The 26014-nt window shown below is 46.3% G+C and overlaps 1 protein-coding gene across 1 annotated transcript in view; it reads left to right on the forward strand.

The window, feature by feature from the left end:
* RC3H2 (ring finger and CCCH-type domains 2) overlaps positions 1-26014 on the forward strand; it is a 221735-nt gene that overhangs the window by 159354 nt on the left and 36367 nt on the right. Inside the window, exon 17 of the mRNA XM_030207326.1 lies at positions 10605-10712. Coding sequence (XP_030063186.1) covers positions 10605-10712 — 108 coding nt within the window. The remainder of the gene's footprint in view (positions 1-10604; positions 10713-26014) is intronic.

Genomic DNA, 26014 nt, shown 5'->3' on the forward strand with positions numbered 1-26014 from the left:
CACACATAAGCCAATGACATGGAAGATTCTGGGATCTAAGCAAGGTAGAGACAACCGGTGGGGAAACCTAATCAAGGTAGAGACAACCAGGGGAGAAAAAAACATGCCTTGCTAGACACGTCCTTTCAAGGGCCAAACTGTAAGCCAGAAGCGAACTGGATCTTCGATTACCACTGGACTTTGCCAAAGGAGACTGTGTCACCTGGGTAGAGGAAGTGGTTCATCCACCAACAACCGCACCACAGTAGACAGGGCCAATCTGGGGCCACCAGAAGGACGAGATGAGGGTGGTGCACTATTCTGCACAAGAGCTGGTTTGTCAGAGGCCACAAAGGGAAGACATACAGGGGCTCCTCTGCCAGCTACGGCCTCTCTCCAGCAGCTGATGAAATGCTCCATTTTGGCATTGGAGCATGAAGCCATCAGTTCAAACACAGGTGACTCCCAGCCATTCTGAATGATCTGAAAGGCCACCTTCCCTAGCTTCTACTCCCAGGATCCAACTGGGAGGGGCTGAGAAAGTCTGCCTGGACATGGTCCTTGCCTGCTGTATGCACTGCTGACAGGGCAGATTGATGCCTCTCTGCCCAGCAACAGAGACTCACTGCTTCCAACATCATCACCTGGCTCCGGGCAGGGCAAACAGGGCAGGTACCCTGGACCCCACAGCTCCAGGGGGCCCCCGTTGGCCAGCATGTCTTTTCCATCTCTCCACCCCTGTCCGTCATCTCCCTCACCTTCCTGGTCTAATTTAAAAAAAAATGTTTTTTTTTCTATTCAGAGGGTTTCCGGCATGGGAGTGATTGAAACACTCTGCTTTCGGCAAAATTCAGCCTCCTCGGCACTCTTCCTCTGCTGCCATGGTCCGCCTAAGCAGAAACAGAAAGTAGTTGTGTCAGAGGTGGGATGAACTGCATCAGCAAAGGAAGAGTGCTGAGGAGGCCAAATTTCACCAAAGGCAGCGTATTTCAGTTGCTCCCACGCAGGAAACCCTCTGCCTATGAAGAAAACATTTTTAAGTTAGACCGGGAAGATGAGGGAGATGCCGGACTGGGGCAGAGAGAAGGGGAGAGAATGCGGCCCACGGGATCACTTTGGAGCAGCTGTTTTTTTTTAACTAAAGGAAGGGAGGGTTCAAAGAGAGGGGGAGATGCTGGAATGTGGGTGGTGGGAGAAGGTGAAAGGAAAGAAATAATGGGCTTGGAAACAAAAGAGAAGAAGAGAGATGGTGGACAGTAGCATGGAGGGAGGCAAGAGAAAAGGAGAGAAGGTGGACTTGAGGTGTGGAGTGAGAGGGACAGAGATATAGTGGGTGAGAGGACAGTTGAGAAGAGGCTTGGGGCTGGTGCGGAGGGAGGGAGAGAGAAAGATACTAGATGGGAAAGTAGTTGCAAAGAGAAAGGGAGAGATGGTGGGCCCTGGGTAGTGGGGAAGGAAGGATAGATGCTGAATGAGAGAGGGCATTCTGGAAGAAAGAGAAAGAAGCTGAAACTGGGGATCGGAGGGAGGGATGGGAGGGAAGAGAAGGAGAAATGTTGAGTCTGGGGGTGGAAGGGAGGGATAGATGCTCAACATTGGAATGGAGGGAGGAAAGAGATGCTACATCAAGGGGGGAGGGAAGAAGAACCGAAAAGAGAGAGAGGAGGAGAGATGGGCCCACGGGGGGGGGGGGGGGCTGGAGGGAAAAGAGATGGGAGAGAAAGATGCTAGGAGGTGGAGGGGAAAGGACAGGGAGATGTCAGGCAATGAGATTGGGGTGGGCTACAAGAGTGGAGAGAGGGAGAGGAGATTCTGGAAATGGTGGAACCATGTGGGAAAAGTCAAAAGGGGTAGCTAGAAGATGAGTGAGAGGAGAATAGTGAGTACAGAGGTAGAAATGTGATAATAGGGAGTAGATGAAAGGAAATAGGCTGGGAAAGAAGTGAGGGACTGAGAGGAGATGGAAAATTGATAGCTGAAAATTGAAAAGAAGAAAGGGTGTGAGAGAGTGAAATTTGAGTGGACAGAGGCAGAAAGGGCAAAAAAGGGAAGAAATAGCTGAAAGGGAAAAATCAATATGTTAGAGACAGGTGTAGTGAGGGAATGGAATGAGAGAGAAGAGAGGAGAAAATAAACAAGGACAGCAGACACTGGAAAGAGATTTAGCAGAAGACAGACAAGAAAGCAGAAAAAGAGAAATTGAGACCAAGATGATGGAAAAACAAAATGTCCAGACAACAAAGGTAGAAAAAGTGTTTTCTTTTTGAATGTATTAACTGGAATGTGTTAGCTTTGGGGTATGGGCATCACAGATGGTTTTTGTATTGTATTCTGTGGCATAGCCTGATTGCTTATTTGGGGGAGGGAGGGGGCTTGAGCCCAAAATGGATGGGCACCAAATTTTCTCCCCACCGAAATGTAAAATATAAATACTTGAGTTGACGGGGATCACTCAAGCCCCGCCAAGTGAAAACCTCCTCTTCCAGTCTGGCAGCCAGAAATCTCCAAGCTCTGCAGTTGGTGGCAGTATCCTCAAATTACCACTGCCCCCCCCCCCCCCCCCCCACCACCATGCATGATCAGATTTCATGAATATGTGAAGGATGAGCATGTGGAGGGGGGGGGAGGTAGCAGCATCTCTGTAATACTGCTGCTAACTACAGAGCATGGAGAGTTCTGGTCACTGGACCTGAGGAGGGGAAAGAGGTGGTCATCACCTGGTGAGGCCTGAGTAGCCTCACCAGCTACAGCAAGGGAGATGTTAATTTAGGGGGTCTAAGTCCTCTCCCTTCGTGGTTATGCCACTTATTGGTCAGTAGAAAATGAATTGCATTTCTATTTTTACTTCTCAAGTGCGGCAGTATTTGCCGAGTTTAACTTCTTGGGGTTCCTGGCAGTACTTGCCGAATTTAACTTCTTGGTTCCCAGTTCCGTTTTGGTGTTCATATTTCTAATCTGTGATCTCTTGTTCTGTATTTGGTGACAGTCTGTGTTTTGTGTGTGAAGAAGTTATTTAAGGTTGTTTTATGTGTGGTAGTAATGATAGGTAGGGAAATCAAGAGAGGGGGCAGGGAAGAAAGGGGATTGAGGGCCGCCTCCTTAATTTCTGCCCTGGGCCCCAGCATGTCTAACACTGGCCTTGGCTCCGGGTGCTTCCTGGCTTGTTTATGTAGGCTACCACTTTGGTGTCAATCGTCATCACCTGGACTGCCTTTCCCTGAAGCAGGGGAAGGAATTTCAATAAGACCAGGCAGACTGCCCGAGTATGCCTCTAGCAGAGACTAGATCCCCTGGGCCACTCTGCCCAAGCAATGTGCTTACCAGCCATGGAGCCTCACATCCACCACCCACTGCAGAGAGTTCAGCAAAATTCCCCGAAGGAGGTGTACGGGACTGTCCCACCAGTCCAGACTGGCTCTCACCTTGGCAGAGAAGCAACAGGTGCTCAAAATCCTATGAAACGGAGGTCCACCTGGACAATGGTGCTGACTGCACATGCTGTATGTGTGCTCATGTCCAAGGCACCCCCTCCAGATCTGCTGCCATGAATCCCAAGAGCTGTAGGTAGTCCCAAACTGTAGGAGTCAGCAGCTCGCACAGCCTGCAATTCTGGGCTTGCAGCTTTGCTGCACAATCTTCTGGGAGCAAAACCATCCCCCAAGCTATATCGAAGCAAACTCCAAGATATTATAGGACCCGGATAAGGAGCAGATGATTCACTACCCAGCACAGTTCCTCCAGGAGGGCTGTGACCTGAGAAGTGGCTTCCCTGGCCTCTGCGTTGGCCCGAATTAGCCAATTGTCCATGTAGGGTTGCACCTGGATGCCTTGGCACATCAGATGAACCGCTGCCACCACCATCACCTTGGAAAAAGTGTGGAGGAGGGCGTGGCCAGCTAAAGGGCAGGACCTAAAACTGGAAATGGTATCCAAACACACAAAAACAGAGGTACCTCTTGTGATGTTCCACAATGGGAATGTGCAGATAGGCTTCTGTGAAGTCAAAGGATATCAAGAACTCGCCTGGTCGAACAGAGGCAATCACAGACCGGAGAGTTTCCATTTAAAAATGCTGCACATGAAGGCAAGCATTCACTCCCTTTAGATCTAGGATGGCCTGAAAGAAGCCACCCTTCGTTGGGCCCACAATGGAAATGGAATAGAGACCCAGACCCCGTTCCGCTACTAGAATGGGTTCCATTTCTCCCAGGTCGAACAAACATAGCAAGGTAAGAGTGACACTTTAGTTCCAAGCCATATGGGGACACCATGAAGACGTCTGGAATGGTGTGGGCAAACCATCTCCAGTACCCACTGATCTGAGTTGATACAGGCCCACTTACAGAGGCAGAGGACCAACCTGCCCCCTACCAGAACTGCCAAGGGGCCCAGCACACCCTCATTGGGCAGGCCAGGCTACTCCGGCCCCACTGGAGGGACCAGAGTCACCAGCTCTTTTGGACCTTTGAAAAGAGCCTGGCTTAAGAGCCTACCTGAACCTGAGGCCCAGTGTGTAGAATGCTGTACCAGCCGACACTGTCCCATTCTCCTTGAGTAGCCTCTAGCAGCCCGAGGGTCACTGAGAGCCTTTTGCTGCAGTTCAGAAAGACAAAGGACGCGCCTCTTCCCCATATCCTTCAACTTCTCCAGGATCAGGCGACCCTCAGGGGGAGGAATACTGGCTTCGGCCTAACCCCTGGTAAGCCTTCCTCAGCTGAGAGGTGCCCAGCTCTACCACCGGCTGCCTTTCAGGTGCTGTGGAGGACTTGCAGCTCATCTGCATATCCAGGTCCACTCCGATCCACTCAGGGCCTCCGCTCTTGGTGGGGGCATTTTTCTCTTTACATCTATTTTCTCCCAGTCACTACTGACCTCACTCAATTATACCTAATTCTGAATCACGCTATGGCCCCTATACACATTCTCTTCCTTGCCCTGTCCCTTCCTAATCTTTTCCCTCACCCCCTACTTCTTTCCACTACAGGAACTCACTGCCCATCCATCGATTTCATCACCTCACCTTCTCTCCTACCCTCTTCCTCCCTCTTAGCTTTTAATCTTCATCTCTTTCTTCCTTCCATTTTGCCTTCCCTATTCCACCTAAATACCTCTCGCCTTCGATACCTTCATGGCCACACCTCTCCTACTCTCCTCCGCTCTCTTTTACTCCTTCTCTTACTCTCAGCCGGTGACATCAATCCCAATCCTGGCCCTCCTCACCAACTATTATCCCAACTCTACAGATTTCACCGTGACCTCTCTAACCTCATCACTATTCCTCTACTCCCCTCCTCTGCCCTTCTCTTGCGCCCTTTGGAATGCCCGCTCTAGCTGCAACAAACTCCCATATATTCATGAACTCTTTATCTCACGTCATCTCCATCTGCTCACCATAACTCTGCTTCAGTCGCAGCCCTCTGCCATGAGGACTGGGTTGACAAGACTGATCTAGTTCTAGTTTATCCCACGCATGGAATTCAAACATGCATGGGATAAACACAAAGGAATTCTGTTTAGAAGGAATGGAACCATGGAATCTTAGTGGAGATTGGGTGGCGGCGCCGGTAATTGGGAAGCAGTACTGGTGCTAGGCAGACTTCTACAGTCTACGCCATGATCATGATTGAATAGATATGGATGGGCTTAAATTTGAAGGGCTTCGACATTAGCTTCAGAACTTTTAGTACAAGAAGAGTGCTGGGCAGACTTCTACGGTTTGTGCCCTGAGAATGTCAAGGACAAATCAAACTCTGGTATACATATAAAGTATCACATACCATGTAAAATGAGTTCATCTTGTTGGGCAGACTGGATGGACCATACAGGTCTTTATCTGCCGTCATTTACTATGGCAGTTATCTTTTTTCACATACTCCTCGCCCTGCTGGCTGCGGGGGCGGTGTTGGACTACTTCTCTCTCCCTCCTCCAGATTTCAACCCCTTCTTCCACCTCAATCTCACTGTTTTTCCTCCTCTGAAGTCCACTCTATCCGCCTTTTCTCTCCTCTGCCTCTTTGAATAGCAGTCATTTATCGTCCCCCTGATAAGTCCCTTTCATCCTTTCTCAGTGACTTTGATGCCTGGCTTGCCTTCTTCCATGATCCTTCCTCCCCCTCTCTCATCCTTGGCGACTTTAATATTCCTGCTAATGATCCTTCTAACTCTTATATTTCCAAGTTACTCGCTTTAACATCCTCCTTTAATCTCCAACTATGCTCCACCTCCCCCACTCATCAAAATGGTCACTGTCTTGATCTTATCTTCTCCTCCAACTGTTCAACCTCTAGTTTTCTTGCCTCTGATCTTCCCTTCTCTGATCACCATCTTATAATTTTCACACTTAAATCTCCTCCCTCCCAGTCCCGTCCTATCTTATCTAATTTATCTAGGAATCTTCATGGTATTGACCCTTCATCTCTATCCTCCCATGTTTCAAACCTCCTCTCGACTGTGGCACCATCCACGTCTGTCAACGAGGCTGTTTCTTCTTACAACAATATTCTATCATCTGCCTTAGACACTCTTGCACCTTTGATGACCCGCCCTATAACGCGTACAAAACCCCAACCTTGGCTGACTTCTAATATCCGCTACCTACGTTCCTGTACCCACTCCGCCGAACGCCTCTGGCGGAAATCTCGGGCCCTTGCTGATTTCTTACACTTTAAGTTCATGCTGACCTCCTTCCAATTTGCTCTTTTATGCGCCAAACAGGATTATTATATCCAACTGACTAACTCTCTTGGCTCTAACCCTCGACTTCTCTTCACCACATTGAACTCTCTCCTCAAGGTGCCCCCTCCCCCAACTCCCCCTTCATTATCTCCTCAGACCCTTGCTGAATTCTTTCACGACATGGTTCAAAAGATAAACCTTGCATTCTCTACCTCGCTGCCTCTCCCTCCACTAGTCCATTCCCCTTTCTCTCCTTCCCCTCATTCCCTTTCCTCCTCTCCTGAAGTTACTATTGAGGAAACTACACTTCTCCTTTCTTCCTCAAAATGTACCACCTGTTCCTCTGATCCCATTCCCACCCACCTTCTTAATGCCATCTCTCCTGCTCTTATTCCTTTTATCTGTCACATTCTCAACCTCTCACTTTCCACTGCGAGTGTCCCTGCTACCTTTAAACATGCTGTGGTCACACCTCTCCTTAAGAAGCCTTCACTCGACCCTACTTGTCCCTCTAATTACCGACCCATCTCCCTCCTTCCCTTTCTCTCCAAATTACTTGAGCGTGCTGTTCACCGCCGCTACCTTGATTTTCTCTCCTCACATGCTATTCTTGACCCACTACAATCTGGTTTTCGCCCTCTCCACTCAACCGAAACTGCGCTTACTAAAGTCTCCAATGACCTATTACTGGCTAAATCCAGAGGTCAATATTCCATCCTCATTCTTCTTGATCTTTCCGCTGCTTTTGACACTGTCGATCACAGCATACTTCTCGATACCCTGTCCTCACTTGGATTCCAGGGCTCTGTCCTTCTGTCCTTTCCTGGTTCTCTTCCTGCCTCTCCCTCCGCACCTTTAGTGTTCAGTCTGGTGGATCCTCTTCTACTTCTATCCCTCTGCCTGTCGACGTACCTCAGGGTTCTGTTCTTGGTCCCCTCCTCTTTTCTATCTACCCTTGGTTCATTAATCTCATTCCCTTCTTCTTCCCTTGGTTCATTAATCTCATCCCATGGCTTTTCCTACCATCTCTATGCTGATGACTCCCAAATCTACCTTTCTACCCCTGATATCTCACCTTGCATCCAAACCAAAGTTTCAGCGTGCTTGTCTGACATTGCTGTCTGAATGTCTCAACGCCACCTGAAATTAAATATGACCAAAACCGAGCTTCTCATTTTCCCCCCCAAACCCACCTCCCCGCTCCCCCCGTTTTCTATTTCTGTTGATGGCTCTCTCATTCTCCCTGTCTTCTCAGCTCGAAACCTTGGGGTTATCTTTGACTCTTCTCTCTCATTCTCTGCTCATATCCAGCAGATGGCCAAGACCTGTCGTTTCTTTCTTTACAACATCCGTAAAATCCGCCCCTTTCTATCTGAGCACTCTACCAAAACCCTCATCCACACCCTTGTCACCTCTCGTTTGGACTACTGCAGTCTGCTTCTTGCTGGCCTCCCACTTAGTCACCTCTCCCCTCTCCAGTCGGTTCAAAACTCTGCTGCCCGTCTCGTCTTCTGCCAGGGTCACTTTACTCATAGTACCCCTCTCCTCAAGTCGCTTCACTGGCTCCCTATCCGTTTTCGCATCCTGTTCAAACTTCTCCTACTAACCTATAAATGTACTCACTCTGCTGCTCCCCAGTATCTCTCCACACTCGTCCTTCCCTACACCCCTTCCCGTGCACTCCGTTCCCTGGATAAATCCTTCTTATCTGTTCCCTTCTCTGCTACTACCAACTCCAGTCTTTCTTCTATGTTTGTGCAGCGCTGTGTATGCTTTATAGCGCTATAGAAATGCTAAATAGTAGTACAGTAGTAGTCCTCTCCAAAATAGCAAGTGTCCCTAAAAGAGCAGCTAAGTTCATGGAGTCTGCATCTGCAGTCCAATGATGCGGATGCAGCTACAGCCAGCAGCCCACCACAGAGGTGGCCACTGACTGGGAGAAAAGACAGACCAAATCGTAAATAATGTCTACCAGGAAGCAGTGCCGGACTGCAGATGAGAAATAGCTGTGGATTCAGGCATCTACTGTAGCATGACCCTCGCCATATAGCCGCAGCAAATGGCGACCTGAACATCAGATATCCCAAAGACAAGGTGAAACTACTGCTCCACCCACTTCTCATGAAGCTCTCAGAGAGTCAAGCCTCCTTGCACAGGGACTGCAGTCTTTTTGGTGACTGCTGTGACAAGTGCATCCATCTTGGGGTGTGTCCAGTACCTCTTCATGTCCTCAGAAGCAAAGGTATAGGGACAATTCAGTACCTTGGCACCCTCAAGAGCCCATCCAAGGACTCCTACTCCACCAGCATCACTCAGATGAGGGCCTTGTGAAGCAGAAAATGCTTTAGGGGCCTCACGAGGCCCTACAATAAAGGATCTCCTTCAGAGGAGTCTGCTAGGAGAGCTTCGAGCATCCCAAGGGCAGCTGTGATCTCATCAGTAAGTCAAGAAAGCGCTTCCCAACGGAAGAGCTGAATCACATCGAACCGCTCTTCTTCCTCTTCCTTGGGAGTCCGAGGTAGACTGGCGATCCAAGAGACCCTCCTGATCTTTTGTGGTCTATCTAGAACCACCTGAGGCATTGGAAGCTCCCCAGTTCTCCTCTTCGACGCTTGGTCCCCTGAACAGGGCTCTGAACAGAAATATCTGGGCCTCTAGTGGCCACACCAGTGGCTGAGGGGCCAGCCTCCATCTGCAGGGCTTGCTTAACCATTTGGGTTAAGCTCTGGATCCCAAAAGAGCCATGGCCCCTTTGGAATCTCCCCTATTGGCAGACTCGGGGTGGGTAAGATAGATATGCTTCCCACCCCTCCAAGCCCCAGTGGTGGCTTTTCTGCCCTGAAGCAGTAGCAGGAGAGAAAGAGAAGGAACTCAATAATGGTTGCTGTTCCCACCAAAGACGTCTGGATCACAGGTCCCACCCTTCAGTGCAGGGAAAAGGGCAGTCGGCTCCAGCACACCTTTTTCTTCTAGGTGTGGGTTACACAACACATCACAAAGCAAATCTTGTCCCTCAGCAGCATCTCCTCTCTGACAAAATGAGACTTTTTGCCTGGAGACTGTTCAAGTGTTTGTATTTATGTAGACTTGAATTTATTCATTTCAGCACATTCATGATAGTTTCTTCACATGGAGACTGGTGCACTAACCATATAATAATACTTTTTATTATTAGTGCTACTAGATATATGCAGCACTGTACAGTGGTAATAGCATTTAGGTACAATATGTCTCTGCTGCAGTTAACTTACAGTCTAAGCGGGTTCCTGAGGCAGTGGGTGACAGAGAATTACCTAAGGTGCAAAAGTGTCTGGCAGAAGCAGGATCTGAACTCTTGCTGCTTAGCCCATTGCTCAATCTACTAGGCCACTTCTCCCTTGCAACAAAAAGTGCAATTCTTTTGACAAAACTGTTGCATCTATAAGTGTGTTTACTTTCATCTGCTCCTCGTAATTTTCTATGCATACTTCTACACACCCTTGCCTTTATTTTCTTGTTTCTGATAAGACACTATGTACAAGTCCACTGTAATCTGTTAAACTCGTGTGTTCATTTTCTTTGAGCAAGTATCTCTTGTTCCCAAAATAATTTCATTGAGACTTTGCCAGGAAAAGCTTAAAAAAAGCAAGGCAGTTTAAGCATACACGGTTATTTTTATAGCATCAAAGCTATGCAGATCACATCAGGGTGCTGGATTTTTATATGGAGGTAAATTATAGCTCTTAGGCTGGCCATAAATAATAAAGTTGCTGAGTGATTCCTGTAGTGTAATTGGTCTGAGTATTCAGTTGAACTCTTGCAAGGAGCTAGTATCAAATAACTGGTTTTGTACATGAGCAAAATTCTGCATTTATAAAGCAACAGTTGAAATGGAACAGACAGTTATGCATTGCAGTTCTGCTGAAAGCAAAGAGCTACTGGTTTAATTTACCTGCTATTTGTATTTACAGAGTGATTATACAGAAGACATCTCTGTCACTAAACCAGACCGAGACATTGAATTAGAACTTTCGGTCCTTGATATTGATGAACCTGATTGTCAGTGTGAAAAGGCAGAGGTATGTGGCTTTGAGGAGTTCTTGGCACCACCGTCCAAAATTTGTCTTGTGAAATCTCGAAAGCTAGCACGCTGTTTTACCTGGAAGGAGAAATTTCCCTAAATTTGAGAAGAAAGCATTAAAGTAGCATCATCCTAGTGTGTGGTGAATGGCATAATGCTGAGGATCCATGATTGTGAAGAATCGAAGGAGACCCTGGGGAATAGTTGGAATCTATGGCATTGCTCTAGAAAATAAGTTAGGCAATCTATGTGGTTCTTATGATCCATATCTGTGTTATGTGGTGCTACCAGAAGCTATTAGTATTGTAGCATATCTTAGGTTAAGTAAGAATAGTTGTTGAGCTAGCCCTCTTTCTTGGTGCTGCTTCAGCCATGTATGATATATGGCCAAGGTCTGAGTAAGCTGTAACAGGTGAGGTTGTTCTCAGTCATGTTTTGTGTTCTTTGCAGGGCTTTCCAAACCTGTACTTGTGACCCAGCTAGTTGGGTTTTTAGGGTATCCAAAATTTGTCTGAGGACAAGCAGGGTGGTATATTCACACTGATGTGACATCATCCTATGGAGCCTGGTGTGGCAAGCGCTCTCCAGCATTTTTCTAGAAACCTTTGGAAGCGGCCTACATCGCATGTACATGGGTGGACAGGACCAGCTCAGTCTCATTTTAACCATGGAGAATAGTATAGCCGTGCCTCACAGCTCGCGTATTGTTTTCATTGCAGTTGTGGTTGCACTGCTGTGTAAATGATCTGCATGGGGCCAGTATCCCTTCTTTATCCCTTTTAGTTCTCTTAGTCAGGATTTTTGGTATTTCAAATTTTCTTTTTTTTTTTATGGCCCACTAGTCCCCCATAGGCTTCAGGCACCTGATCGGGGACCTCATTTTCGCTTCTGCTATTTTTCCTGACATGTCCCTCAAAATTCCAAGGGGCCGTTGTACTAAAGTCCCCAGAGGCAACCACCCACTATTTTCACTCCAGTAAAAATTACCGAGGTGGAAATAGCGAGCAATTCACTAAACAAATTGCATGCAAATGAGCTTCACAGACTTTAGCGTGCAGCTCGGTAGGGAAAGCGTCGGGGCATGCGCATAGTAGTCAAATCAGTAAGCGTGGCTGCTATGCGCATGCCCTGAACATCATGGACGGCTCCATGGTACACACATTAAAAAAAATTGTGAAGAGAGAGGAATTCTCAAGAGCCACAAGCCCCTACCTGATCAGCCTTAGCTGCAGCCATTCCCTGTATGAAAGCAGTGTGCTGAGGTTTCTTCCCTTTTCTTTTCATGTGTGTCTCATTCATCCCTCCTTGAGACTGCAGTTGGAGCAACAGGGGAAGGGAGTCCCACCCACACAACGCAGCAGGAGCCCAGCAGGAAGTTGGGGTTCAATCAGTGAAAGGGATCCTAATGATGCTGGAGGAGGTGTCCATATTTGGGCAGTTGGGAAGCCCAGCCAGGAGGAGGAGTCTGTTGCTGGCTTAGCCAATCAGAGAGGCAGCTTGCTGACATCATTGCCTACACAGGGGCTTCCTTGGACCCAGGGAGTCAATTGGGACTGGCTGGGGCAGAGCCTATCCTCAATGTTCCTTTCACAACAGCAGGGCAAGAAGCAGAGTGTAAAAAGCTGAAGAAGGAAGCTGTAGATGTATCTGTGTCAGACATCTGACCTGCCCTTTACACATGGAACAATCTGGATAGCAGATTGTGGCTTGCAAGGAGGAGTTTTTGTGCTGCCGCTGCCCAACCCCAGGGCAGATTCTGGCATGGAAGTGGGAGCAGCAGAGGAAAGGGAAGTAGAAGAGAGCTTCAGAGCACTTCAAAGGACTTTTTAAAGTTTTAACCCCCCCCCCCCCCCAGCCTTTTTGTTTCTTTATGCTCTCCTCTCTAGTCCCTGCTCTCAATCCTACTGGCTGCTCCAGACCTCCTGTAAAATTTCTCCCGGTGAAGGTAGGAGGGCCTTTCTGTGCATTGCTTGTAAATGGCTGTGCATACTTCAGAATGCATATAATACTGATCAGCTCATTTAAATGTATTAACATACCGTTCCTGTTGTCTGCTGCCTCGAATGGAAAACAGTCTGCAGAACCCCTTTGTGCATCTCCTGCCAAATAACGTGCTTGGTAAACCAGCTGGAACAGGTCAAAAACCCATGTTGCTGTTCCAGTAAGTTTAATGTATCTCCCCTCCAGAGGCTTTAAAAAATGCTCCAGATGCAACAGGACCATATTCTTCATGGACACTCATAACTGGTGCCTGCAGTGTCTGGGGGACCCAGTTATAATTCCTCTTCTTGTAAACTCTGTTAACAGACCTCAAGGAGAGGTGTTGAGGGTCAAGTAAAGTAACACAAATAGATTTTTGGTGCTGAAAAGTCCAGTCCATCAACATCAGCATCAGAGGCATCAGCCTCCTGAGGCTGTCGGAGCTGCATCGGAGAGTGGGCATGTGTCCACTCTGAGGGAGCCTCCACCTTCCTCAATATTGAGCATCAATAGCAGACACTGGGATTAGGCATCCTTCGATTCCCCCCTAGAGGACGAGGAAGGATTTGACAACATCCTCTAAGACGCCAAGGGATTCTGGTGCCGTACATTAGATGGAGACCAGTAAGCATCGGTATCAATCCCCTGAGGCACGGAATTGAGACCATTGAGGCCATTGATGCCCTCAAATTGCTCTCACCCTTTCAAGAACTGAATGGGTGTGACAGCCTCCATCAACTCAAAACGAGATCACTGATACTACCCTGGTAACTTTGGAGGATGTGACCAATCCAGATGAACTCCAGGCTTTGTCAATGACAGGTCTCAATGAAGAGCCTAGGACCATGCTTCAGGAACAGATGAGGCCATAGCACCGAGAGCATCGGGGCCAGCACCTCAGGCGCTCCAGCCTATCCTGGAAGCCCATACATTGCCTATGGGGAGCACCTCAACACTGAAGCCCCGAAAGGCACTAGAGTTTGGTGTGCGCTGAACCATTGTCATTCTCTAGCCCCTTAGGGGGTGGGAGGAACCACCTTGAGGAGCTGGGGATCTCCAGTGCTTCAACGCTTCTGCCACTCCAAACTTGTTAAGGTAAATTCACTTGAGGAAGGCAGAGACTCAAATGTCTCCAGGGAAGTACTTTTACAAGTCTGATTCAGACTACTCCTGGGCATATGAGGAAGTGATGGCAGTCCTCTCAGAGTAGAGGTCCTTTGGTCTCCTTCCCTCCACACAAAAGGAGAAAGTTGCCTCCAGAGGAGCGCTCATCTTTCGATTTTGTTCAGGAGATGATTAAATCCATTCCATTTGATTTAGAAACGGAGGATGAACCCAAGGCTGAAATGTTGAACATCTTTAAGTTTGATAGCCCTCCCTCCCCCCACTAACAAAGTTGTGACAGTGCCCATGCATAGAATCCTTAAGCTTGTACAGATGAAGCAGTAGGAGACACAGCTCCACCCACCGCTTCTGTGCAGCAGGTTGATAAGAATGTCAACTCTATGTATAGAGTCCCAGAATTGAAGAAGCTTTCTCACCCATTCTGTTCTGGTCAGATTCCGCAAACTACTGAAGACCCATCTCTTTAACAAGGCTTACCACAAAGATCAACCAATGTGAATATTCATAACTCATAAGTACATAAGTAATGCCATACTGGGAAAAGACCAAGGGTCCATTGAGCCCAGCATCCTGTCCACGACAGCGGCCAATCCAGGCCAAGGGCACCTGGCAAGCTTCCCAAACGTACAAACATTCTATACATGTTATTCCTGGAATTGTGGATTTTTCCCAAGTCCATTTAGTAGCGGTTTATGGACTTGTCCTTTAGGAAACCGTCCAACCCCTTTTTAAACTCTGCTAAGCTAACCGCCTTCACCACTTTCTCCGGCAACGAATTCCAGAGTTTAATTATACGTTGGGTGAAGAAACATTTTCTCCGATTTGTTTTAAATTTACTACACTGTAGTTTCATCGCATGCCCCCTAGTCCTAGTATTTTTGGAAAGCGTGAACAGACGCTTCACATCCACCTGTTCCACTCCACTCATTATTTTATATGCCTCTATCATGTCTCCCCTCAGCCGTCTCTTCTCCAAGCTGAATAGCCCTAGCCTCCTTAATCTTTCTTCATAGGGAAGTCGTCCCATCCCCGCTATCATTTTAGTCGCCCTTCTCTGCACCTTTTCCAATTCTACTATATCTTTCTTGAGATGCGGCGACCAGAATTGAACACAATACTCAAGGTGCGGTCGCACCATGGAGCGATACAACGGCATTATAACATCCTCACACCTGTTTTCCATACCTTTCCTAATAATACCCAACATTCTATTCGCTTTCCTAGCCGCAGCAGCACACTGAGCAGAAGGTTTCAGTGTATTATCGACGACGACACCCAGATCCCTTTCTTGGTCCGTAACTCCTAACGTGGAACCTTGCAAGACGTAGCTATAATTTGGGTTCTTTTTTCCCACATGCATTATCTTGCACTTGCTCACATTAAACGTCATCTGCCATTTAGCCGCCCAGTCTCCCAGTCTCGTAAGGTCCTCTTGTAATTTTTCACAATCCTGTCGCAATTTAACAACTTTGAATAACTTTGTGTCATCAGCAAATTTAATTACCTCGCTAGTTACTCCCATCTCTAAATCATTTATGAATATATTAAAAAGCACCGGTCCTAGCACAGACCCCTGAGGAACCCCACTAACTACCCTTCTCCATTGTGAATACTGCCCATTTAACCCCACTCTCTGTTTCCTATCCTTCAACCAGTTTTTAATCCACAATAGGACATTTCCTCCTATCCCATGACCCTCCAATTTCCTCTGTAGCCTTTCATAAGGTACCTTGTCAAACGCCTTTTGGAAATCCAGATACACAATATCAACTGGCTCCCCTTTGTCCACATGTTTGTTTACTCCTTCAAAGAATTGAAGTAAATTGGTCAGGCAAGATTTCCCCACACAAAAGCCGTGCTGACTTGGTCTCAGTAATCCATGTCCTCGGATGTGCTCTGTAATTTTGTTTTTAATAATAGTCTCTACCATTTTCCCCGGCACTCACCGGTCTATAATTTCCCGGATCTCCCCTGGAGCCTTTTTTAAAAATCGGTGTTACATTTGCCACCCTCCAATCTTCCGGTACCACACTCGATTTTAAGGATAAGTTGCATATCACTAGCAGTAGCTCCGCAAGCTCATTTTTCAGTTCTTTCAGTACTCTAGGATGAATACCATCCGGTCCAGGAGATTTGCTACTCTTCAGTTTGCTGAACTGCCCCATTATGTCCTCCAGGTTTACCGTGACGTCAGTAAGTTTCTCCGACTCATCCGCTTGAAATACCATTTCCGACACCGGTATCCCACCCAAATCTTCCTCGGTGAAGACCGAAGCAAAGAATTCATTCAGTCTCTCCGCTACGTCTTTGTCTTCCTTGATCGCCCCTTTTACCCCTCGGTCATCCAGCGGCCCAACCGATTCTTTTGCCGGCTTCCTGCTTTTAATATACCGAAAAAAAATTTTACTATGTTTTTTTGCCTCTAATGCTATCTTTTTTTCGTAATCCCTCTTGGCCTTCTTTATCTGTGCCTTGCATTTGCATTGACACTCCTTATGCTGCTTCTTGTTATTTTCAGACGGTTCCTTCTTCCATTTTCTGAAGGCGTTTCTTTTAGCCCTAATAGCTTCCTTCACCTCACTTTTCAACCAGGCCGGCTGTCTTTTGGACTTCCGTCTTTCTTTTCTAAATCGCGGAATATGTATGGCCTGGGCCTCCAGGATGGTATTTTTGAACAGCGTCCACGCCTGTTGTACAGTTTTTACTCTCTCAGTTGCCCCCCCTAAGTTTTTTTTTTTACCGTTCTTCTCATTTTATCATAGTCTTCTTTTTTAAAGTTAAACACTAACGTATTTGACTTTCTGTGTACAGTTACTTCAAGGTCGATATCAAAACTGATCATATTATGATCACTGTTATCAAGCGGCCCCAGTACCATAACGTCCCTCACCAGATCATGCGCTCCACTAAGGACCAAGTCTAGAATTTTTCCTTCTCTCGTCGGCTCCTGCACCAGGTGCTCCATAAAGCTGTCCTTGATTTCATCAAGGAATTGTACCTCTGTAGCGTGTCCCGATGTTACATTTACCCAGTCTATATTTGGATAATTGAAGTCACCCATTATTATCACATTGCCCATTTTGTTCGCGTCTCTGATTTCTTTTATCATTTCTACGTCTACCTGCTCGTCCTGGCGAGGCGGACGGTAGTACACTCCTATCACCGTTTTTTTCCCTTTTATACATGGAATTTCAACCCACAATGATTCAAAGGTGTGACTTGTGTCCTGCTGAATTTGTAATCTATCTGAGTCAAGGCTCTCGTTAATATACAATGCTACCCCTCCACCAGTCCGGTCCACCCTATCACTACGATATACTTTGTACCCCGGTATGACAGTGTCCCACTGGTTATCCTCCTTCCACCAGGTCTCAGTAATGCCTATTATATCCAATTTTTCATTTAGTGCAATATATTCCTACTCTCCCATCTTATTTCTTAGACTCCTAGCATTTGCATATAGACATTTCAGAGTATGTTTGTTGTTCCTATTTGCATGATGATTAGTACCTGACACTATTGATTTGCCATCTTTTGTCTGATCTTTAGTTGTATTTAAGGGCACCTGGCCTACGGTCTGTTGTGGAACCTCACTATCCAGAAACCCTATCTTCCCTGTTTGTGAGGTATCATTGCAAGATACCTTTTCCCGAACCATGCGCTTTTGAGTGACTGTCGGCCTTCCCCCCATTTCTAGTTTAAAAGCTGCTCTATCTCCTTTTTAAATGCCGACACCAGCAGCCTGGTCCCACCCTGGTTAAGGTGGAGCCCATCCTTTCGGAATAGGCTCCCCCTTCCCCAGAATGTTGCCCAGTTCCTAACAAATCTAAAACCCTCCTCCCTGCACCATCGTCTCATCCACGCATTGAGACTTCTGAGCTCTGCCTGTCTCTTGGGCCCTGCGCGTGAAACAGTTAGCATTTCAGAAAATGCTACCCTAGAGGATCTGGATTTGAGCTTTCTACCTAAGAGCCTAAATTTGGCTTCCAGAACCTCTCTCCCACATTTTCCTATGTCATTGGTACCCACATGTACCCAGACAGCGGACTCATCCCCAGCACTATCTAGAATCCTATCTAGGTGACGTGTGAGGTCCGCCACCTTCGCACCAGGCAGGCAAGTCACCAGGCGATCCTCACATCCACCAGCCACCCAGCTATCTATATGCCTAATGATCGAATCACCAACTACAACAGCTGTCCTAACTCCTCCACACATAGTTAGAAATGTCTTATAATATTTGCTTGTTATATTACTATCATGTCTTATCATTATCATGTTGCCAAAAATTTTCTGTAACACTAAATGTCTATTTTCTATTATATTTCTACTACCCATGATGGATTGTAAGCCACATTGAGCCTGCAAATAGGTGGGAAAATGTGGGATACAAATGCAATAAATAAATAAAATCCACTCTCAAAAGAGCCAAGAGTTCCAAGACTCGCTCTTTGATTCTCACAGGGAGGGAAACTCGGATATTTGAGTGTTTTGGGAAGAAATTCTTCTAGTACACTATACTTGCTTCCTACATAGCTTCTTTACCGGCTGTTAATGAGCATGCTCTTGCAGAACATTGTGCTCAGTGTGGCAAAGTTCAAAGACATTCTCCCTCAGGAGAAGGCTGAGGAGTTCTGTCAGCTAGTAGCCAGAGAGCGGGAGTTTGGAAATTATATGGTGTGAGCAGCCTGTGATGCTTTTGATATGATGACCAGGGCCTCCACCATAGGTACTGGTTTGCCCAAACTCACCTAGCTGTGTCTCAGACCTGGAAACATTGTTTCAGGAGAAATAGGCAGACATTCCATGCTGGAGAGACACCCTTTTTGTTGACAAAGTGGAGGAGGCTGCAAATCTCTTCAAGAAATGGTCTAAGACCATTAAGTCCCAATGCCAGCCTGCTCCTAGCTCATCCTCCACATCCAGGAGGTATTTTGGTAGAGGGCAAGAAAGGAGTTACTACTCTAAGACATAGGTTCCCTTTTGACTTCCCTAGAATAACCTGGTATTTTCCTCCCACCCATGGTAACAGAGGGCTCAAAAGTCCCAGCTAGCTCCCCAGTCAAAACAAGGAATGAACTTTTTGACTGGTTCCAGGAGAATATAGTTGCAGTTCCTGTGACTGCTCTGGATGACCTTCAGGTAGGAGGGAAGCTGAATTTTTCCCAAGAAAGATATCCCCTTGTAACCACAGACTGTTTTGAGAACTCGCCAGTCTAGACAAGCTACACATTTCAGTTAGACAGATTACCACCAAATTGCCCACTGAGAGTGTCAAAACTGAGCTCTGAGCACCAGGAATTGCTTACAAAGGAATTTTTATCTTTTTTATAGGCCAATGTAGTTGAACCTATTTCACCAAGGGAAAAAGGGAATGGTTGTATTCCAAGTTGTTCCTGGTCATAAAGAAGAAAGGACCCTGAACAGGTTTCTGACCGAGCAAAAGTTCAAGATGGTTTACCTGAGCACCCTATTCCCCTTGATTCAGGAAAGAGATTGGCTATGCTCTCTGGACTTGAAGGACGCCTATACCCACATACATCCCAGTCACAGGAAGTATGTGAGATTAGAATAGGGAAGCACGGCTACCCGTATTGCATTCTGCATTTGGCTTCACGTCAGTACCTACAGTTATCACAAAATGTTTCAATAGTCACTGGACAGTTGGCTAGTCAAGAGCACATCAGAGGAAGGTGCAAAAGAATCAATGCACAGAGCCATTTGGGTGCTGAAGCTACTAGGGTTAAATCATAAACTATATCAAGTCCCACCTGAGTATTTCCCAGCAATTGGAGTTCATGGGGACCCCTGTTGGTCATGACTTGAGTCAGTTCATTCCTCCTAACCCAGAGAATAGAGGCACTCACTTTAATGGTTCAGGAGGTGCACCAAAGTCATCAGGTATCTACTCGTAGATATTGAGATTTCTAGACTACATGGCTTCCACCATGCTTGTTGCACCCATGTCACATCTTCATTTGAGGCATGCTCAATGGCCCTGTCTTCCCAATGGACTCAGCTGTTATATCCTGTAGGTTCCCCATGGCCTGTCACAACTTCTCACTCTTAGTGGCTAATTTGCAACAATTTGGACAGTGGTCTACCGTTCCAAATTCCTCACCCACAAAAGACATCAATGGATGCTTCTCACCTGGGGTGGGGAGATCATTTAGATGGTCTCCACACCCAAGGTCAGTGGTCTGCTCTGGAGAGACCACACCATCTGGAACCCTCTGAAGGCTTTCAGAGATCGACTGTCAAACCAAATTATCTTGATCTAAACAATCAGTTTGCAATGTCTGTTTGGACAAACAGAGAGGCATGGGGTTGTATCTCCTGTGTCAGGATACAGAGAGAGACACTATCTCATAGGATGATGCTCAAGGCCACTTACCTGGCAAAGAAGAACAATTGTCTGGCAGACAAACCGAGTTGATAAATGCAACCACATAAGTGATCTGTTAACATGGGAGTTGCCCAGAAGATCTTTTGAGAGTGGAACATCCCCTCAGTAGACCTTTTTGCCATGCATCTCGACAAGAAAGTCCCTTCTTTCTTTCCAGACTGGGATCACACAGCAGATTAGCCTAGGATGCTTTTCTCCATCAAGGACAGGGTCTTTTGTATGGGTATCCTCCAATGCCCCACAGTGAACTCTCTCCTGAAACAAGACCATGGATCCATGATTATCATCGCTTTATATTGACCGTGACAGATCTGATTCCTCTATTTCTGGAGCTAGCCTTCAAAGATCTGTGGAGACTGGAATGCTTTCTGACCCTCTTCACTCAGAATGTGGGGCCCTGTTGCATCCTGATCTCAAGTCCCTGGCCCTCACAGCTTGGATGTTGAGAGGTTAGAAGTGGACTTCTTGAACCTACAAGAGGGTGTGTCTCAGATTCTGTTGGCTTCCAGGAGAGATTGCACTAGGATATCATATGGATTCAAATGGAAAAGGTTTGCTATCTGGTGTGAGGGCAAGGCCCTAGATACCTTTTCCTGTCCTACACTACACCTGTCAGAGTCGGGTCTGAAGACCAACTCCATAAGGGCTCATTTTCAATACAATTGGAGCTTATGTAGAGGGTAAGCCCATCTTGGCTCAGCCTTTAGTAGTTCGCTTTGTGAGGGGTTGGCTTCTGTTGAAGCTGCCAATCAAGCCTTCCACAGTGTCATGGGATTGCAACGTTGTCCTTACCCAGCTGATGAAAGCTTTCTTTGAGCTACTTAATACCTTGCCACCAGAAGTACCTAACCTTGAAGTTTTTGTTTTTGGTGGTGGTCACTTCAGCATGTGGGGTTATTGAGTTACAGGCCTTAGTAGCCGATCCATTTTGACAGTAAGTTTTACAACAATAGAGCAGTTTTGTGCACACATCTTAAGCTCATTCCTTAGGTGGTGTTGGATTTCCACCTTAGCCAGTCAATTGTATCTTTGTTTCTCAAAGTCTTATACCCAAAGACACAAAGAAAAACGCAAGCGAAATAACTAACTACAGACCAGTAGCATCTATACCACTAATAACCAAAATAACCGAAGGAATGGTAACCAAACAACTCACAAATTATCTCAACAAGTTCTCAATACTGCATGATGCCCAATCAGGATTCTGGTCAAATCACAGCACAGAAACAGTACTAATTACCCTAATGACCAAATTCAAACAAATGATTGCTACCGGCACCATTATACTCCTCTTACAATTTGACATGTCAAGTGCCTTTGATATGGTTGACCACGAAATCCTATTACACATACTTGAATATTTTGGCATTGGAGGCAATGTCCTAAACTGGTTCAAGGGGTTCCTAACCTTGCGCTCATACCAAGTCACATCAAATTTAACTACGTCTACCGCATGGACACCTGAATGTGGAGTACCGCAGGGATCCCCCCTCTCGCCAACCATCTTCAACCTAATGATGATCCCCTTGGCAAAACTTCTATCAAATCACAACCTTAACCCTCACATATATGCAGATGATGTAACGATATATATTCCTTTCAAACAAGACATTAATGAAATCTCCAACGAAATCAACCAAAGTCTATACATCATGAATACCTGAGCAGATGCATTCCGACAAAAACTGAATGCCTCGTACTTACCTCCCAATACAACACGAATAAATTTACCGCTATCAACACACCTAAACTAAGTCTACCAATCTCTGAAACTTTAAAAATGCTTGGAGTCACCATTGACCGCCACCTAACACTGGAGACTCATGCGAATAACACAACCAAAAAAATGTTCTACTCCATGTGGAAACTGAAAAGAATAAAACCATTCTTTCCAAGGTTCATATTCCGCAGCCTAGTGCAATCACTCGTACTCAGCCACCTGGACTATTGTAACTCACTATATACGCAGGCTGCAAAGAACAAATACTGAGGAAACTTCAAACAGCCCAGAATACAGCAGCCAGACTCATTTTCGGAAAACCAAAATACGAAAGCGCAAAACCCTTGCGTGAGAAACTACACTGGCTCCCACTCAAGGAACGTATCACCTTTAAGGTATGCACCTTGGTCCACAAAATCATCCACGGTGAAGCCCCTGCATACATGTCTGACTTAATAGACCTGCCACCCAGAAACGCTAAAAGATCATCCAGAACTTTCCTCAATCTCCACTTCCCTAATTGCAAAGGCATAAAATACAAAGTATTGCATGCATCAACCTTCTCCTATATGAGCACGCAGTTCTGGAATACACTACCACGCAGCCTGAAAATGATCTACGAATTAACCGACTTCCGCAAACAATTGAAGACTCATCTCTTCGAGAGAATTTATTGCAAGGATTAAAACACATGAAGTCCATACATACTAATAGAAATGCATCAATACACTCCCTTCTGAATTTCTCTTACCCCGTATTTTCACCACACTTCAAACTCCACCCACAGTTAAAATGTTATACCCTATGTTCTCTTGAAATTGTTCTATCGCCTTATCTTTTCCCCATTGTAACTTCACATGGTTTCCACGCCCTAACGATTTTTGACTTGACTTTGTCTTCCCATAACTCCTCACAAAGTAACCCATAATCGTACTGTAACACTGTATCTCCATCCTTCACAATGTATTGTAAGCCACACTGAGCCCGCAAATAGGTGGGAAAATGTGGGATACAAATGCAATAAATAAATAAATAAAATCCTTGCAAAAGCACACTCCATGCTTTGGACTGCAAGAGAGCCTTGGCCTTGAATCTGTAGCGGGCTAAAGCCCGTAAATATTTCACCTAGTTTTTTGTTTCTTTTGACTTCCAACAGGATGGGGGCTGCTATAGTAAATATACTCTTTCAAATTGGCTAGCAGTCTATATTTTCTTTACTTAGGCTCAGGCTGGGCTGACTATAGAGGGCCATGCATGACTTAGTGTCAGAGCCATGGCTGTGTCAGTTGTCCACTTGAGGTCAGCCTCCATAGAGGAGATTAGCAGAGCTGTAACATGGACTTCAGTCTACATGTTCATATCTTACTACTGCCTAGAGCAAGACTTCCAAAACAACAGCTGGTTTGGACAGACAGTCCTTCAGAATTTATTTGGGATTCAGAACTCCACTCCCACCCCCTCCCTCCCTACCTCCCCTCAGCCCATTTGTTTCTGTTCCAAGCTGTGCAAAAAAAGTGTTACTGTTTGTTGCAGGCTCTCATTTTTGCCCCTTTATTCTTCAAGGTTTATTTAATTAACTGCTTAGGGTCAGACTATCAAAGCTGGGGCACACAGTAATAAAAAGGCATAAATAAAGGCATCATATATAGACGGTAAACTGGGTAAACAAAAACAAACAACTGTGCTGCTGGTGCCCAAAAGCCCTCAGATGGAACGACTGCATTATCCCCTGGATATCATCAATTGCTAACCACAAAGAAGTACCCAAGATGTTAAACATTGAATTGCAAAAGATAGCCAATGACACCTCATGAGGTCCAGGAACTACCAACTGACACCTTATGAGGTCCAGGAACTACCAACTGGTATTGACTGAAACGCAATGACCAGGAGGGAACATAGGGGACTAAGTGAGAGGACAGGTAGGCTGGTGAACCTGACTGTAACACTTTAAAAACAAAATTTTGTATTTAATTTGTTGGCTCATTGGTAGCTAGTTTTCTAGTTTTAAAAAGGGTGTCACCCAATGAAATTTATGAGCTCTATAAAGCAGCTTCATTGCATTCTGGTAGCTAAGGATTCCCATCAGTGTGGATATACTATCCTGCTTGTCCTCGGAGAAAATGAAGTTATTCGCCTGTAGCAGGTGTTCTCCAAGGCAGCAAGATGAATGTTCACACAGCCCCACCAAACTCCCCTTGGAGTTGAATTCTATCAGTTATTGTATTAGACTGTACTGGTCCCATGCAGTAACAGTGGGTGGGAAAATGTGCATGCACAGTAGGCCACTTCTGAAAACTTCTAGAAGAATGCTGAGGAAGCTCTCACTGTGCTAGGCTTCATCAGATGATGTTACCCATCAATGTGGATGTTCATGTTGTCCTCGGAGAGCACTTGCTACAAGATGATAACTTGAATAAGACTTCTGGATTACTTCGGGATTGGTGGTAATGTACTCAATTGGATCAAGGGTTTCCTGATCACCAGAACTTATCAAGTGAAATCAAATTCAGATCTATTCTCCCCGTGGAAAGCACATGGAGTACCTCAAGGATCGACATTATCACCAACCCTTTTCAACCTAATGATGACTCCACTAGCCAAGGCCTTATCCATCCAGGGCCTCAACCCCTTCATCTATGCTGACAATGTTACAATATTCATCCCCTTCAAACATGATTTGTCAGAAATCACCAACAAAATTAAACTCTGCTTGCATACCATGAACTCATGGGCAAATGCATTCCAGCTTAAACTAAATGCAGAAAAAAACACATTGCCCATCCTCTCATCCTGCTACAACTTAAATATTCCCTCGAACCTAATCACCCCAGACTATACTCTTCCGCTTACAATGCCGCTCTCTCCTCTGCTTTGTACACCCTCGCTCCATCCACCTCCCGACCCACAAAGCATACTAGTCCCCAGCCTTGGCTGACCCCTTGCATCCGTTACCTTCGCTCCTGCACCCGATCCGCTGAACGCCTCTGGAGGAAATCTCATACCCATTCAGACTTCCTTCACTACAAATTTATGCTATCCTCCTTCCATTCCTCCCTATTCCTTGCAAAACAGGACTATTACACCCAATTGACCAATTCTCTCAGCTCCAACCCTCGTCGTCTCTTCACCACCCTTAACTCCCTCCTCAAAGTGCCCCCCGCTCCCACTCCCCCTTCACTCTCTCCTCAATCACTGGCTGACTACTTCCGCGACAAGGTACAAAAGATCAACCTGGAGTTCACTACCAAGCCATCTCCTCTTCAGCCTGCAGCTCTATCCAACAACCAACCAACCATGGCCTCTTTCTCCTCCTTTCCTGAGATCACCGAGGATGAAACCTCCCGCCTTCTTTCCTCCTTGAAATGCACCACCTGCTCCTCCGATCCCATCCCCACCAACCTACTTAACTCCATCTCCCATACTGTCACCCCCTCCATCTGTCGCATCCTTAACCTTTCTCTCTCCACTGCAACTGTCCCTGACACCTTCAAGCATGCCGTAGTCACACCTCTCCTAAAAAAAACCATCACTTGACCCTCCCCTTCCTCTCCAAAATACTTGAACGCGCCATTCACAGTCGCTGCATTGATTTTCTCTCCTCTCATGCCATCTTAGATCCACTTCAATCCGGCTTTCGCCCTCTACACTCGACAGAAACAGCTCTCTCTAAAGTCTGCAACGACCTGCTCCTCGCCAAATCCAGAGGCCACTATTCCATCCTCATCCTCCTCAATCTATCCGCTGCGTTTGACACGGTCAATCATGACTTACTTCTTGCCACATTGTCCTCTTTTGGGTTCCAAGGCTCTGTCCTCTCCTGGTTCTCCTGTTATCTCTCCCACCGCACCTTCAGAGTACACTCTCATGGATCCTCCTCCACTCCCATCCCACTATCTGTTGGAGTTCCCCAGGGATCTGTCCTTGGACCCCTTCTCTTCTCAATCTACACCTCCTCCCTAGGCTCACTGATCTCATCTCATGGTTTTCAGTATCATCTTTATGCTGACAACACCCAGCTATATCTCTCCACACCAGACATCACCGCGGAGACCCAGGCCAAGGTATC

Source organism: Microcaecilia unicolor, chromosome 6 (genome assembly GCF_901765095.1).
Source record: "Microcaecilia unicolor chromosome 6, aMicUni1.1, whole genome shotgun sequence".
Taxonomy (NCBI): Eukaryota; Metazoa; Chordata; class Amphibia; order Gymnophiona; family Siphonopidae; genus Microcaecilia; species Microcaecilia unicolor.